The following is a 16,814-nucleotide window of genomic DNA, read 5'->3' as shown; positions in this document are numbered from 1 at the left end:
GAATAAGAGACTGAGCTAGACGACTATCATTTTTTCTCATTCTGAATTTGAGCCAGAGCCCCTGAGTTTGAGAACACAGTCATATGTGAGTTGGAGTTAGTAGAATGCCAGAGAATGAGGGTGATTCTAAAAACAGCTTTCACCAACTGTTGCCGTGATTCTAATGTGGATTTTTGGCATGCCTCAGGGAGCTGCTGGGTGTGGGGCTATAGTGGGAAATGACCATGGAGAGTGTGGGCAGAGGACTTAGCCAGTTGGTCAGTGGCAGCTTGTGTGTTGGGGGGGAAGGATTTTAGGGGAAACTGCAACAGACAGAGAGGCAAGGTCAGGATTGTGCTTCAAGAACATTCTCACTTGCCATGATGGCTACTAAACTGTGCAAGAGGGACAGACATTTCCAGCCCATTCCATCCAGGACAAGGATCCTGGTTTTAAACATTATACTTATGGTCATGGGTGCTTTGACAATGTCACTCCCTCCAAAGGCTTCCTTCCCTTTTGATAGGCAGGAAGTCCTTGTAATGACAAGTATCCTACACTTTCTGAAAGTTCACATTAGGCCACTTCGCTTTTGGAAAAGACTTATATTAGTACCTGTTTTTGCTAATGAAAGAAATCCAAAGAACATTTTCACTTTTATGAAAATAGTTGTTATTGTACTAATGTATGTCTTTCCAACTTTCAGAAAGTGGGATATACTCTCCACTTTATGCTATTTCTATTTAAGAAAGGTTTCATAGGAGCACCCTACTTTTGACTAGCGGGGGAAACCTATCTTTAGTTTAGATCATGGCAGGTCTAAACTCTTTGCTTGCTACAAGCTCATCAGATCCAACCTATTTGCTCTTTTGTCCCCAAATTCCTTCTAAATAGCTTTTCTTCCAGATAGGCAAGTGGCCCCTGCCCACATTCTGTTAATTTCTACTGTCTTGCCTTGCCTTTCTACTTTTCTCTCCTCTGTAATCCCCTCTCTCCTGCTCTCTCCCTTTTTAAAATTGATTTATTTATTTTGAGAGAGAGAACACATGGGAGTGGGGAGAGGGCAGAGAGAGAGAGGAGGAGAGAGAATCCTAAGCAGGCTCCATGCTGTCAATGTGGAGCCCATCTTAGGGCTCAATCCCATGAACCCTGAGATCATGACCTGAGCCAAAACCAAAAGTTGGATGCTTAACTGACTGAGCCACCCAGGTGCCCCATCTTTTTTTTTTTTTAAACAAATGTTATCCATTGTTCTCATTGCTCAAGACCCAACTTAAGCCCCCTGCCATCTGTGACCCCTTTCCTACGTACTGTAGCTCATGCTGATCTTTTCCTTTTTTTGGATTTTCACATTTATTTACTTATTTATTTAAAAACTTTTTAAAAAATATTTACTCATTTTTGAGAGAGAGAGAGAGAGAGCATAAGAAGAGGAGGGGCAGAGAGAGAGGGAGACACAGAATCCGAAGCAGGCTCCAGGCTCCGAGCTGTCAGCACAGAGCCTGATGTGGGGCTCGAACCCATGAGCTGTAAGATCATGACCTGAGCGAATGTTGGATGCTCAACCGACTGAGCCACCCAGGTGCCCCTGGATTTTCACATTTAAAGTTCAAATTCTGTCACCCAAAATTGAGATTTGTGGTGTTGAAGAGAGAGAAACACTTTAGAGACCACATAAAGCCTCCATCTTGGCCCGTTATCATCTTCTCTTGGAGGAAGACATTCCAAACAGTTTTATCAACGAGACAAATGGAACAACAACATCGAAGAATAAAAGGCTCATAATCCCTCATCTTACTACAGCAATCTTAAGTATTGCACAATTCCTTTCCAGTCATATATATTGTTTTATATTAGCCCATAAACCATTTTATATTTAGGTTTTATTCCATTTAACGTTATAACCCAAACATGCTGTATGTTTTTCTACATTTATTGAGAGAGGAGCATGCATTCCCTCCTTACTGTAATATGATTTCATGAAGCCCTTCTGCTGGTACATTGGGCACTGGATCTGCCTTTTCAAAAGAAGTGCGTGTTCCTCTTGGTTCCATCTCCTCTAAGCTCTGAGACTGTACTCGGTGATCCCTCCCTCGCACTTCTTTCTTCCCTCACTGTCTTCAGACACCTTCCCTCCTGTCTCCAGGGATGCTCAGTCTTATCTGTCCTAAAATAGGTCTCAGCTCTGCTGTGTACCCTTCTCTGTGGCCGCCATTATTTCCCAGGCAGCTCATTCTTTTACCCTAGTTGTTTGCCCCTCTCCCCCACCATTTCAATGGCAAGTCTCTTTTTCATGACCACATCATCAGGTCCAAAGAGATTTTTTTTCAGTCCTTGTTGTTTCTGACACTGACCATTCCCTTCTGAAACTTCCCTCCAGGCCTTTCCCTCAGAGTCTTTCTCTGACTTTTTTCATTCCTTTTCAGCTTTTCCATAATGAAGCTCTCTCTCGGGGGCCTGTCCTTGGCCCTCTTCTTTTCTTCTCGCCTGTCTTCCCAGACACAGCCATTCACTCGCACATCTGTAGCTAACAGCTCTGTGCAAATGATTTCTGTATCTGTATTTTGAGCCCTACCTGCCTTATCTCCCAAGCCTCAGCTCACCCTCACTGCCCACTGCTTGTGTTAACGTTGCTCCCTGGGTGCTGGCCAGCCTCCACAGCCAACCGCTCAGCCAGCCCCCCATGATCTTTCCCCCTAATCCAGCCTGTCCAACTGACTCCCCGTCATCTCTCTTTACGTATGTAGCCTTAGAGTCTCTGAATCGTCCGTCTTTTATTCTTTTCTTTCTTCATATTTCATCAGTGGATTTAGCATCCAGAATATGTCTCATCTGTTTTCTAATTGCCATTCAAACCCACAAAGTTTTTTTCTTTTAATTTTGAGAGAGAGGGAGCAGGGGAGGGGCAGAGAGACAGAGAGAATCCCAAGCAGGCTCCACACTGTCAGCACAGAGCCCGATGTGGGGTTTGAACCATGAAACTGTGAGATCACGGCCTAAGCCCAAACCAAGAGTCAGGTGCTTAACCGAATGAGCCACCCAGGCACCCCTACGTGACGATTTCTTACATAGGACACAAAAAAAGAAGGAGTAAATAAAAATTGGACTTCATCAAATTTAAAAACTTCTGCTTTTTGACAGATACTGTTAAGAGAATTAAAAGATAGGTTATGGACTAGGAGGAAATATTTTCAAAATACTAATCCACAAAAGGATTTGTATGCAGGATTTATAACGGTACTTACAACTTGGTAATAAGACAAATGTTCCAATTATAAAATGAGTAAGAGATTTGGGGCACCTGGATGGCTCAGTTGGCTGAGCATCTGACTTTTGATTTCAGCTCATGTCATGATCTCTTGGTTCATGGGACCGAATCTGCCCTTCCCTCCCCTCTTAAAATAAATTAATAAACATTAAAAAATTTTTTTAAAAAATGAGTGACAGATTTGAAGAGTTTCTTCACCAAAAAAGAAATATCAATGGCAAATAAGCACATGAAAAGGTGCTCAGGGTTGTTAGTCATTAGGAAAATGCAAATTACGACCACAAGGAGATATCACTCCATACCCTACCACATTAAACGGACTGACCAAAGCAAGTGCTGACAAGGATCTGCAACAATTGGAACTCTCATACATTGCTGGTGAGAATGTAAACTATACCCACTCTGGAAGACAATTGGGCAGTTTCTTCTAAAGTTAAATATACAATTATTACATAACCTAGGAGTTCAATTCCTAGATATGTGCCCAAGACAAAGGAAAACATATGTTCACATGAAGACCTGGAAATAAACACTGATAGCAGCTGAATTCATACTAGCCAAAAACAAACAAACAAACAAACAAACAAGCACCCAAAAACAAACAAAAAACAAAAAAGCAGGGGCTGCCTGGGTGGCTCAGTTGGTTAAGCAACCGACTTGGGCTCCAGTCATGATCTCGCAGTTCATGAGTTCAAGCCTCATGTCGGGCTCTGTGCTGACAGCTCAGAGCCTGGAGCCTGCTTCAGATTCTGTGTCTCCCTCTCTCTCTGCCCCTCCCCTGCTCACGCTCTGTCTCTCTCTCTCTCAAAAATAAATAAATATTAAAAAAACACTTTAAAAACAAAAACAACCCCCCCCAAAAACTCCAAGCAAAACAACCCCCCAAAACGATAAACTGAAAACAACCAAAATGTCCATCAAATGGTGAATGGATAAACAAATTGTGGTACATCCATTATGGAATACTCATTAGCAATAGAAAAGAACCAATACATGTAACAAGGTAGATGAATCTCAGAGACCTTATGATAAGTGAAAGAAACCAGACACCAAGTCTACTGTATAACTTCTTGTATATGAAATTCTGGGAAAGGCAAAGCTCTAGAAGCAGAAATTAGATCAATGGTTTTCAGGGATTGGGATAGAGTCGGGGTAAACTGCAAGCAGGCATAAGGGAAAATTTTAGGGTAACAGAAATGTTCTATGTCTTGAACATGGTGGTGGCTATAGGAGTTCACAAATTTTCCAAAACGAATTAAAGTGTAAACTTAAAAAAAGGTGAATTTTACCTGATTAAATTACTGAATTTACCTATCTGAATTAAGCCTAACTAAAAAACGATAACAACAACATCAAAAACTGAAGGAAAATAAAAGGAAAAAGAAAGAAAGAAAGAAAGAAGATAAGAAAGAAAGAAAGGAAGAAAGAAAGAAAGAAAAAGAAAAAAAGAGGGATAAGCAAAAGTGTATTATACATAGAATTTTTTACACCAGATGGTGAGCTGATTTTAAATTTTGATAGATAAGGCCAAATTGTCCTCCAAAATGGCTCTACCAATTTGTACCCCCACCAGTAGAATTTGAGAATGCCTATTTCCCCCACGCTATGGCACAAATGGATATAATCAATTTTTTAAAAGTTCTGTCCATTTGATGGTGAAAAATGTTATGATCCTGAAACTTCAGGCATGAACAGTTAAGACCTTGTCCTAATTGGTCTCTCCACTCTCTCCTCTCTCCAAATCATCTTATATATTGTTAATAGAGTGATCCTTCTTGTGCCTAGTTCTAATAATATCTCACGAAAATTATTAACGATAGCCCATGGCCTACAAAATTATGTCCAGACCCTTTAGCCAGATATTTGCGTCCTCGCTCTACCCCAGCACCTTTCTCTCTTCTCTATTCCTGTCTTCTCATTTTTAGCAGAGAGACTGGTTCAAACCTCTAACTCAATGGTTCTTATTCCCGTTTCCTTCCAGATTTTGGGGGTATCGTTGACACATAACATTGTGCAAGTTTAAGGGATACAATGTGATGGTTTGATACACTTATATATTATTAGGCAAGGTAGGCATAATCAAGCCAGGCATCATATAAGAAAGGTTGAGGTTTGAGAGTAGCTTTTCCCTGAGATAAGAAACTTTTATGTGACAGAGCAGAGCTTAGAACTCAGCTGTTCTGATTCCCAGTCCAGGACTTTCAGTGCTATCCCCTACTGCCTTCCAGTCATTTCCAACATTTCGGGTAGTCAGTCTGTCCTCATTTCTATCCTACTCCTAAGAATTAAGGGGCACAATTTCAAAATACAACTGGAGGCTTACATAGCATTCATTGAAATACCAGTAAGTTATATGCCAAGCAAGCAACCTATTAAATATTACTATCCTCCTCCCTTGATGAGCATACCTTCATGATGACCTTGTAGGCTAGATTCAAAGGGAGAATTCCCAGACTCCTGGAGATCCTGAGCAGGAATATGGCAGCCAAGTTGCCATACAAATATAGAACTTGTTCCACCCTCTCTTCCCATTCTTGGTTCTTGGCTTCATTCCCTTAGGTTTCACATGTTCATCTCACCCTACCTGCTGCCTGAACCCTACCCTACCCCTGGCTGCTCCTTGGGACTAGACATACCTTGGCCCACCCTTTGAGAATAAGAGGCCATACGGGCCTTGGAAGTGAGCATGGGGCCAAGTAGGAAGGGAATTCTGGGGTCCTAGGTACCCAAGCATGGGGGAAAGTGGGCTCCTTGTCGGGTATTCCTTTGGCTTCTCCGACTTCTTGTCCTATGGGGGAGAGGTGCAGTTGGAGGAGGCCCAGAGTGGGCTTTCTGAAAACTGAGGCCCATTGTGCTTAGGTCTAAGGGTGGTACTGATCCTAACTCTCACCCTCCCCAAACCAGACAGCAAACCTTTTGAGAACCCAGGCTAATTTTCCCTCCTCCCCTAGAGATTATATTTTACTGGAAAACGGGAGATGAGAATTCCAGTTTGGGCTCAGCCCTAGTCAGTAAACTCATCTCCCTGGTTTGTTTCTTTATCTATACAATGAGAATTGTAGGAGACAATCTCTAAAATCACTATTTTTATCATTTATTTTTAAAAAAATGTTTATTTTTGAGAGAGAGAGAGACAGAGAGCAAGCACACAAGCGGGTAAGGGGCAGAGAGAGAGGCAGGAATACACAGAACCTGAAGCTGACTCCAGGCTCTGAGCCATCAGCACAGAGCCCGACGTGTGGATTGAACCCATGAACCATGAGGTCATGACCTGAGCTGAACTCACGTAACCTGCTGAGCCACCCAGGTGCCCCTGTTTTTATCTTTTATATCTCCCTACAACACTAGTAGTTCATAGTAGGTGCTCAGAAGTGTTTGCTGGATTTATTTTTTGCATAATTTGGTATGAATGCCCTAAGGCCTTAAGGTCTTCTCTTCTCAGACACAAGTGTGTATGGCTGTGTGTGTTTACACATGTAGGGGCATGTATGTGCTTCTACTGTGTACCAGTCTGTTTTGGACTTCCAAGTCGCACAATCTGCTAGCTGGATGGTTAGAGCCCAGGAGATATTTTCTTAGACACTCAGGCAGAATGCTCTAAATCCTAACAGGGTAACATTCAGTATTATGCCTTCAGAGCGTGGAAACTAGGAGACTTTCTATAGGGACTTGGTGACATTGAGCCATTTCTGTTATCTCAGATTTGCAGTTTTTATTTCCCACTGATGTCAATCCCTTTTTAATGGCTGGGCAAATATTTATTTTCTTTGAATTGGCTGAGAATGGAGAGGGAGCCTACTTTCCCTGACACCCTGGTTCTAGTGTAGGTGGGAGCTGACTGGAGGTTGGGGCCAAGTCCGAAAGGTTGAACTCTTCGCTGGACAGGTGGATATTCTGGCTCAAGTAAAACGGGGGTTTACTGGTGCTCTGGGAATTCTTAAGCAGGATGACACCATCTTCGAACTTCATATTAATTTGGTTCCAGAGGCAAAGCATACATTCATAACAGAAGATAATACGACGGGACAAGACAATTTAATCATCTCAGGGGGCACCTAGTTGGCTCAGTTGGTTAACTGTCTGACTCTTGATTTCGGCTCAGGTCAGGATCCCAGAGTTGAGGGATCGAGCCCTGCATTGGGCTCTGCACTGACAGCGTGGAACCTGCTTCGGATTCTCCCCCTCTTCTTCTGTCCCTCTCCCCGACTTGTTCTCTCTCTCTCAAAATAAATACATAAACATTAAATGATATATTTAAAAAAAGATTCTCTAAAAAAAAAAATCCTCTCAAGTCAGTGGTTTGTAGTCAAATGACACTTTATACAATGAGTTCAATGGATGAAGACAGGCATGAATAAGAGGTCACAGGTCTAGGGACATCGTATCCAGGCGCCAGACTTGCCTGAACAGGCAATGTTTCTTCTTCTCCTTCTTCTTTAAAAATGTTTATTTATTTTTGAAAGAGAGAGAGAGAGAGAGAGAGCGCGCAAGCAGGGGAGGGGCAGAGAGAGAGGGAGACACGGAATCCGAACCAGGCTCCAGGCTCTGAGCTGTCAGCACAGAGCCTGACATGAGTTCACCCACGAAATGTGAGATCATGACCTGAGCCGAAGTGGGATTCTTAACCGACTGAGCCGCCTAGGTGCCCTGGCAATGTTTCCACAGAGGTCCTCCCGGAGATTATGGGCTGATGGTAAGGTATGGAGCCGGTGGGGAATCAGCTGAGAACATGGGAGTGTTTGTGATGGGGAGGCATGGTAAAGTAGAAAACAAATTAGGAACGTCAACAAAAGCTGTCTTTAACCTTTATTCTCAATTATCTTCCTTGAAACTAACACGGAAGGTACTTACAGAAGGGTGCCTCAGACTCATTCAGAGGAAGGGCTATTACTGATTCTCCAGTAATCTCACCAGGGAGCACATTGCCCAGCAGGGTTGGAGCTGGGAACCGGACTGGAGAGCAAGCCGGACCCTTTTGTCAATGGAGATGATTCACATTTTCCACTTAACCATCATAGTTTCCCGGGCAATTAGATAGTGCCCCCAGCTTACACTTTTCATCCCCTGCCTAGTGCAAGCATCCTAACAGGACGCAATGATCCCAAATTGCCAATTCCACGTTCCAAGACCTTTACACCACCAGGTGTGTTCAGTTAGATGCCCGGCACGTAGCAGGTACTCGACAAACATTAACTCCCTTCCTCGCTTTCCTCACGTTCCCTCCATCGTCAAACTCTGACTCTCCCGACGTCCATCCCCTGACATCTCTCCATTGCCTAAGAAGGCTGCTTTCCCTAAGAGAGCCTGGACGTGTGCGGTTCTCTCCAGCTCCGCGGCAATTCGGTTCAGCAGGCGCCTTCCGAAGGCCTACTACGCGCGGGGTTGGCGAGCCTCCAAGGCCCAGAGCGTCCGGTGGCTCCTTAACGACCCAGACCGGAGGCAGAACCTCTACAGGGAGAAAGGACGGGTAGAGCTGTGCGTGCGCTCTTCTCACCTCCAATACTGCACGTGGGGCTCTTGCGAAGGGAGCCCGACCTTCTCTCCGCTTTGTCCCCTCTGCAGCCCCGAAGGCTGTCCTACGAACGCCGGCGTCCCACTCACACCTGCTGCCCCGCACTGGACGGAGCAGAGCGAAGCCAGGCGCCAGAGGAGGAGCGAGAGGCCCGCCGCCCTCCGGGCTTGCCAGGTTTTCCGGCCCTGACCCCTCCTCGCCGGCCTGCCTCCCTCCCTCCCGGCGCCCCCGGGGGCGGAACGCGCGGGGCCACCCGGGCCGCGGGCCCCGGTGTTCGGGGCGGGGCGGCGCCGGCCGCCGGCCGGGCCCAGGCCTCCCGCGCCCGCCCCCCCTCCCCCCCGCGCCTCCTCCCGGGAGGCGGGTCCTGGGGGAGACCCGGCACCGGCCCCGCGCGGCGCGGCCCCGGCGCGCCCCAGCCCCGCGCCCGCCGCCCGGCCGCCCCGCAGGCAGGCGCCCGGCCGGCCGGGAGGTGGTGCTCGCCTCCCCGCGCCCGGGCCCGCGCGTTGCCGAGCAGCGGCTCGGAGGCTCCGAAGGGGGCGGAGCGGCGAGGCCGGCGTGCGGCTGGCGGCCCCTGTCCGCGGTTCCGGCCCCCGGCCCGCCCCCGCCTCGCCGGCCTCCCTCCGCGCCGGTGCGCGGCGCCCCGTCCCAGCCGCAGCCGCAGCGGCCGCCCCTCCCGGGCCCGAGAGCGCCGAGCCGCGAGGCCGGGCCGGGGCGCCGGCCGGGACTGCCGGGGGCGCGGCGCCGACGCCGAGGCGCGGCCATGGAGGGGAAGACCCGCGCCGGGGTCGCGCTGGTCCCGGGGCCGAGCGGCCGCGGGCCTTCCGCCCGCCGCGCCCGCCGCCTCCGCCGCCGCCCGGGGCTGCTGCTCCCCGGCCTCTGGCTGCTGCTGCTGGCCCGGCCGGCCTCATGCGCCCCAGGTAAGCACCGCCGAGACCCTCGGGCCGCGACCCTGCCTTTTTTTATTGCTGTTATTTTCAAAATCGTGCTTTCCCCGCCCACCCTCTTTTATTCTCCACCGCTCCCTAGCCCTCCTTTCTTGAGATGCTTTTTCCATTCTTCTTGGGCCCAGCAAATAAGAGGCACGGCGAAAATAAAAGGAAAAAAGCGAACGGATTCTGGCCAGTCTTGCCAAAGGTCTGCAAAGCTCTCCTGGTATCCACGAAGCCGGAGGCGGGTCTGTGGCTTCTCCAAATGTGCCTTTATTTTCTCTACAAAATGCAGGCACTGAAATTGTATTTGTGCATGTTTCTGTCAGTGTGGTATATCAAATGTTTGGGAATACTTTATTGTAGGGGCGAAGGGGCCCATTCGGGGTGTGTGCTTTGAGACGGCGTTGCCTTAGTCCGAGTAGCCCGACGTCCCCCAGATGCAGGCAGGCTGGCGGTGTCCCCCAGTGCACCAGGACACAAAGAACATTCAAAGAAAATCTCTTGGAAAGCGCCCTGGCCATGGATCTTTCCAGGGAAATAGCTATTGCTCTTACTTCTGCAAATGCATCAGTACAATAGAGTGTGAAAATATTGTGATTCTTAAGTGTCAGGGCATGAAAGGAGTAAGGGTTGTTTTATAATAGATGCAGTTTACTGACTCTTCAGCAGCATGGTATTAAAAGGCGTCATTTATGAAGGAGCATGTGGGCGGGTTTTGTTGTTGAAATGATTTAATTCATATTGCTTGTCTGAAATGTTTATTTGTCCACCCTGAGCACACACACAGGATGGTCTGGAAACCATCTCTGAGCTGACACGCTCCAAGCTGGTGATTGGCCCGGCACACACACTCCACCACTTTGGGGGCAGAAAAGGAAAGGTGGAATGAGCAGCTCTGGGTGGAGGGCTTCTGCACGGTGAGCACAAGCAGAGCCACGGAATCTCCTCCGAATCCTCCCTTCTCATGGGAGCAGGGCCAAAGGACTGCCAAATGGCTTTGGAAGGAAATGGAACACATTTGAAGGTGTCCCTTGGACATCACTGTCGGAATTATAACCAGTGCCACATAAGGGATGGTGCAATAGAAACACAGGCAGGGACTTCAGGGATCATAGAATGGAACCACTCCCCTTACTACAGAGGAGACTGATACAGAGAATTGGCTTGGTCAAGGTCACTGGCTAGTTAGTGCAAACTCATTACTTTTCCATTTCCCCCCTACTGCCCCATGACCTCTAGGCTTATAGACACCTGAGGCCTCCACAAGATTTCCCACAGCTGGGGGAGGGTAACCCTGCTTCAGGGAGCCAGCCATACCAGAGCACGGGCGACAGAACGGGTCTCTTGAAGGCAGTATACAGAGAGTGCAAGCAATTCGCCTACCCTAGCACGTCAGTTCTCATTAGTGCCTTCTGCCTATTCAGAGGAGAGGAGACTCGGGGCTTTCTGTGAGAAGAGATAATCATGAAGAGTGCCCTTGGCTTTAGTCGGCAAAGAAAGCCCATCTGATACCTGGCACACTAATCGTTTCCATTTACGCAGTGCGTCCTCTGTGCCAGATGCTGCATTTTGTAGACATGATCCAATCATGTCTTGAGTTCGGCACGATTATACCCATTTTACAGATGAGGAAGCTAAGACTTCAGGAGTTTAGGTTAGTTTGATTCCACACTCTCTGCATTTAACTTCTGCACAGCTTCCCCGTGTGAGCGTGGCCATCGGGATGTACTTGTAGATGGGGTGGAGAGTAGAAGTAATTCTTTTGATAAATTTAAAGTATCTAGCTGTTTGCATTGTCCCTCTGTAACTTGTCTTTAGAAGTCATTCCTGTTTCCCATCAACCCCCAATGCAAACGTTCAAGTTGGAGATGTGAAGTTCATTATATTTCGGTGTTGGAGCTGACTTCACTGAAGTGGAGACTTCATCCTTTCGCTGATTTGTGTACCAGGCTCCTCGGGTTTGCATGGCTGCTTCTAGGCCAGGTGATAGAATCTCAACGCTAGAAGTGGAGGACATGGCGTCTGTCCTCAAGGATCCAGTTGGAAACCCAAAGCGAGTGCAGATCCCTGCGCGGACTTGTTGGCGGGCAGGAAGGCGTGGGCCATCCTTAGAGAAGACCTATCTTACAGGTGGCCCCTGACCCCCTTGTTGAAGGCTGTGAGAAGCCACAGCGGTGGAGGCCTGGGCATGGCGAGTGCTGGTTGAATCCTGGGAAGAGGTTTCGTTTTACTTGTTTGGCCCATGTCTCCTCTGTGCCACTAGGACCCTCTGGCTCCTCGTCCTGAGTGTTGTCTTTTCACCATCAGAGTGGGGATGGGGGGAGGCTTTGCTGAACCCTGCTGTGGTGGTTCTCCTTCTAAAGAGCGTTGTTCAGAAAGTGGCACGTCTTAATCCTGCGTGGGATTTCCTGGGTTAGGCAGCAGTCTCGCTCGTGTGGCCGTCTGAAAACCATCTCCTTCGGCAGTCTTCTCATTAACCTCTGTTAAATGGAGTCCACCTTTCAGTCTATATTTAAATTCCTGTGTTTTATTGATTTCTTGCCTACTTCTGTTTCATTCAGCATTTTGAATGTGCCCTTTTTTTTTGTTTGTTTAAACATTTATAAGTTTGGTCTTGACTGTTCACTGTTGTGGAAACAACTTGTAGTACTTTGGACTTGCTTTTGAATGTATTTTTTAGGCGATCCCACGTCCACAGTATAAAAAGAAAGAATTGTGCTCCATTTCCTCATCTTATTCGGGGATAAGTCCTTAAAATAATAGTTACTATGAATGTGATAATTTTGCTGAGAATTTGGAAATTACTAGAAGGTACAGAAAACAGATACTCATAATCCCACAACCCATAGATAACACTAAATAGTTTTTTTTGTTGCTGTTCACGTTAAAAAAGTGAAATGAAATATTTGCACAAATACATTTACTACTTTTTTCGCTCATTATTTAATCTAAGCATTTTCCTATTCATTAAATATTGTTTGAAAACATGGTGTTCCATCCTAATAATTTCCTTAATTATTCTTTTATATTTCCAGCTTTTTTGGCTGTTATAAATAATGCTATGATGAATAGATATGTAGATAAGGCTTTGTCTGTATTTGTTGTCTGTATTTGTGTGTGTGTGTGTGTGTGTGTGTGTGTGTGTGTGTGTGTGTGTTTGGCATACATTTCTAGAAGGGGAGTTAGAATGTGATTTAAATCTAAGACCTACCAGGCTGAATCTTTGCATGTTTTGTTTAGGGTGCTCGGGGCACCGACTAGGTGCTCCATAAGTGGTTGTTGAATGAAACAACTTTTTCTGTAACGCTGTAACACTGAAATCCTAAAAATTTATGCAGTTGCCTCTCTTCATCATCACCAGCATTGGGTATTATTTGTAAAACTTTTTTTTAAATGTTATTTTTTATTTTTTAAAATTTACATCCAAATTAGTTAGCATACAGTGCAACAATGATTTCAGGAGTAGATTTCTTAATGCCCCTTCCCCATTTAGCCCCTCCCCCTCCCCCTCCCCCCACCCCTCCAGCAACCCTCAGTTTGTTCTCCATATTTATGAGTCTCTTCTGTTTTGTCCCCCTCCCTGTTGTTATATTATTTTTGTTTCCCTTCCCTTATGTTCATCTTAAAGTCCTCGTATGAGTGAAGTCATATGATTTTTGTCTTTCTCTGACTAATTTCACTTAGCATAATACCCTCCGGTTCCATCCACATAGCTGCAAATGGCAAGATTTCATTCTTTTTGATTGCCGAGCAATACTCCATTGTATATATATACCACATCTTCTTTATTCATTCATCCGTTGATGGGCTTTTGGGCTCTTTCCATACTTTGGCTCTTTCCATACTTTGGCTATTGTTGATAGTCCTGCTATAAACATGGGGTGCATGTGTCTCTCCGAAACAGCACACCTGTATCCCATGGATAAGTGCCTAGTAGTGCAATTGCTGGGTCGTAGGGTAGTTCTGTTTTTAGTTTTTTTTTTTTTTTCTTCAACGTTTATTTATTTTTGGGACAGAGAGAGACAGAGCATGAACGGGGGAGGGGCAGAGAGAGAGGGAGACACAGAATTGGAAACAGGCTCCAGGCTCTGAGTCATCAGCCCAGAGCCTGACGCGGGGCTCGAACTCACGGACTGCGAGATCGTGACCTGGCTGAAGTCGGATGCTTAACCGACTGCGCCACCCAGGCGCCCCTGTTTTTAGTTTTTTGAGGAACCTTCATACTGTTTTCCAGAGTGGCTGCACCAGCTTGCATTCCCATATTTTTAAAACTTTTGTCAAATAAACTTGTAATTCCTTGCTTAAATTTTTTTATTAGTTCTGGGTTGGGTATTTTTTTGTATATTTTGTATGTGTATTCTGTGAATTTTCTGTGTTTTTGATCACTTATGTGTTGGGTGTATATATTTACATCTTTATGAAGGATAATGACCACTTCCTCTCATTTGTTGTACTTTTCCCTTTCTAACGCATTTTCTTTTAAATTTTTCATAATTTAGAAATGTGGAAGTTGTGATTATTTTGATTAGCAAAATCTGATTTTCTAACTTTTTTCATTGCATTTATTCTCATGGCTTGTTAAATTTTTATCTTAATGTACTTATTTTATTAGTCTTTTTTTTTTTTAATTTTTTTTTCAATGTTTATTTATTTTTGGGACAGAGAGAGACAGAGCATGAACGGGGGAGGGGCAGAGAGAGAGGGAGACACAGAATCGGAAACAGGCTCCAGGCTCTGAGCCATCAGCCCAGAGCCTGACGCGGGGCTCGAACTCACGGACCGCGAGATCGTGACCTGGCTGAAGTCAGACGCTTAACCGACTGCGCCACCCAGGCGCCCCTTATTAGTCATTTTGAGGCGAGCATTTGTGGTACTTTTTGAGCAATTTAGTATCCTATAAACAAAGACTTTAAATGTTTCACAGGTGTGATCCCTGGCCCTCCCGCATCAACATCACTAAGGGATGTGGGGCTGCTTGTTAAGAATTTAGATTTCTGGGGCTCACCCTGGACGTATCTATATTAGAATCTTCGGTGGTGGTGCCTGGGAATCTTCATTTTTAACAAGTTTATAGCTGAGTTTTAGGCGCTTTAACTTTGGAACCACTGATCCAGATACTGTAATCCCAGAAGCTTAAAACTAATAGCATTTGGGGGGTACACACTTAATATCTTGCAATTGTCTTTTCATGATTAGAACGATTGATTGAAAATTGTGATGTTGAAATTGTTTTTTGTTCAGTCTTGTTCGCTTGGTTTTCTTTGGGATGGGAGTCCAAGGGCATAGAGGACTTCGTTTTAAATTCTCAGTCCTGGCCACTTGGGAACAGCTGCTACCTTTGTCAGGAAATGCCTCGCTTAATCCTGAAAACAGAACCCAGCCAGGGAGTTGTTAAAATTCGCTGGGGACCTGGGAGTCACAGGTTGTCTGTCAGTGCCCTGGGTGCTAGAGGCAGCTAGTTACCGCAATTACAATTATGATTAGGTTGATTTTCTCATATAGGAAGATGCTGCCGTAACTGGTCTAATTTGTTTCCAAGTTGCGACCACCCACCTTCCATCAGCGGCTCACGTGATTTCTCTTCCATGTGCCCCAGCAGCATGATTTGTTGGAAGGCACGCTGAACTGTGAGTTAGCAGACCCGAGTGTGGAGTGTGCTCTTTTCTGCTGATAAATTGCTTTGTGACCGTGGACAAGTTACCTTGTCCTGGGTTTCTTCATCATTGTAAGAAGAGGTCACTGAGATTGTCTCTAAATTCCCTTTTAGTTCTTATATTTCAAGTCCACATGTTGGATACCTTGGAATGAGCTTGTTACGGACAGCAACAGTCCTGTGAATGTTTGGTGTTGAGAATGTTGGCGAATGTTTGTGTCACTCTCTCCCTGTCCTGTCGTTCTAGCCCAGTGACTTGCTCAAGGCAGTTCATTCCATTCTTATTTTAAAAAAAAAATCCTCTGGGCGCCTGGGTGGCTCAGTCAGTTGAGCGTCTGACTTCGGCTCAGGTCATGATCTCGTGGTTCATGGGTTCAAGCCCCACGTTGAGCTCTGTGCTGACAGCTCAGAGCGTGGAGCCTGCTTTGGATTCTGTATCTCTCTCTCTGCCTCTCCCTCGCACGCGCTCTCTCTCTCTTTCTCACAAATAAAAATAAAACATTAAAAAAAAATTTTTTTTTAAATCCTCTAACCACCTGCATCCCCACCCCTGGGACACATACTTTGCTCTCTCATGGTCTTTTTCTTGGTCTCTTCCTTTTATCCATCTTCAGTGATAATGCTTCAGGTGTGCTAGTGCTGTGGCTTAGAGCTTTAGGCATCGCTTCTTCTCATTAGTGAAAATCTAACCTTGCTACTCACTGTGAACGTGTGGTCCACAGACCAGTACCGTCACCATCTGGTAGCTTGTTAGAAATGCAGAATCTTGGGGCACCTGGGTGGCTCACTTGGTTAAGCATCCAATTCTTGATTTCAGCTCAGGTCATGCTGTCATGGTTCGTGGGTTTGAGCCCCGCATAGGGCTCTGTGCTGACAGAGTGGATGGAGGCTGCTTGGGTTTTCCTCGTACTCCCTCTCTCTCTCTCTGTCTGCCCCTCCCATGCGTGCACATGCTCGCTCTCTCTCAAAATAAATAAATAAACTTAAAAAAATAAAAAGAAATGCAGAAAGAATCTCAGGTCCCACCCCAAACCTTCTGAGTCAGAATCTGCATTTTCACAAGATCCTTAGGCGATTTCGTACATACACTTGAAGTTGGGGAAGCTCAGGGCTAAGAGGTAATGCCTACTGTTCCAACCATCTGGGAGTAAGTGGTGTTAGATCACTGGCGCCTGAGTCAGCCCAGACTGCTCTGGAGCCAATCCAGATTTTCAGAGACCTTGAGATACACCTGCCTTAGGGATTGAATCTATGTGCATAGTGTGTAAGAGCCCTATTGCATTTGACCAGGGAACTTTAGCACAAAACGGTTCACTAGACCTGCCCTGATTTATAACCCATTCGTTTATTACGGACATTTGGCTGGGAGTGAAAATACTGAAATACTACCATACCAGTCCGTAAATAGCTGCTATACTGAGCATCTCCAACCCTTCAAGTGCCTGGGGCCTCCATGCCCTCCCTCAGGCACTC

At 46.0% G+C, this 16,814-nt stretch overlaps 1 protein-coding gene across 1 annotated transcript in view; it reads left to right on the top strand.

Annotated features, from left to right (window-relative positions):
• Window positions 1-5,979: 5,979 nt before the first annotated feature.
• Window positions 5,980-16,814, top strand: part of KIAA1549 (KIAA1549 ortholog) — a 154,989-nt gene continuing 144,154 nt past the window's right edge. Inside the window, exons 1-2 of the mRNA XM_045496408.1 lie at window positions 5,980-6,070; window positions 8,810-9,676. Coding sequence (XP_045352364.1) covers window positions 5,980-6,070; window positions 8,810-9,676 — 958 coding nt within the window. The remainder of the gene's footprint in view (window positions 6,071-8,809; window positions 9,677-16,814) is intronic.

Source organism: Leopardus geoffroyi, chromosome A2 (assembly GCF_018350155.1).
Source record: "Leopardus geoffroyi isolate Oge1 chromosome A2, O.geoffroyi_Oge1_pat1.0, whole genome shotgun sequence".
NCBI classification, from domain to species: Eukaryota; Metazoa; Chordata; class Mammalia; order Carnivora; family Felidae; genus Leopardus; species Leopardus geoffroyi.
Note: the sequence above shows the minus strand (reverse complement) of the source record. Positions and strands in the feature narration are given on the sequence as shown.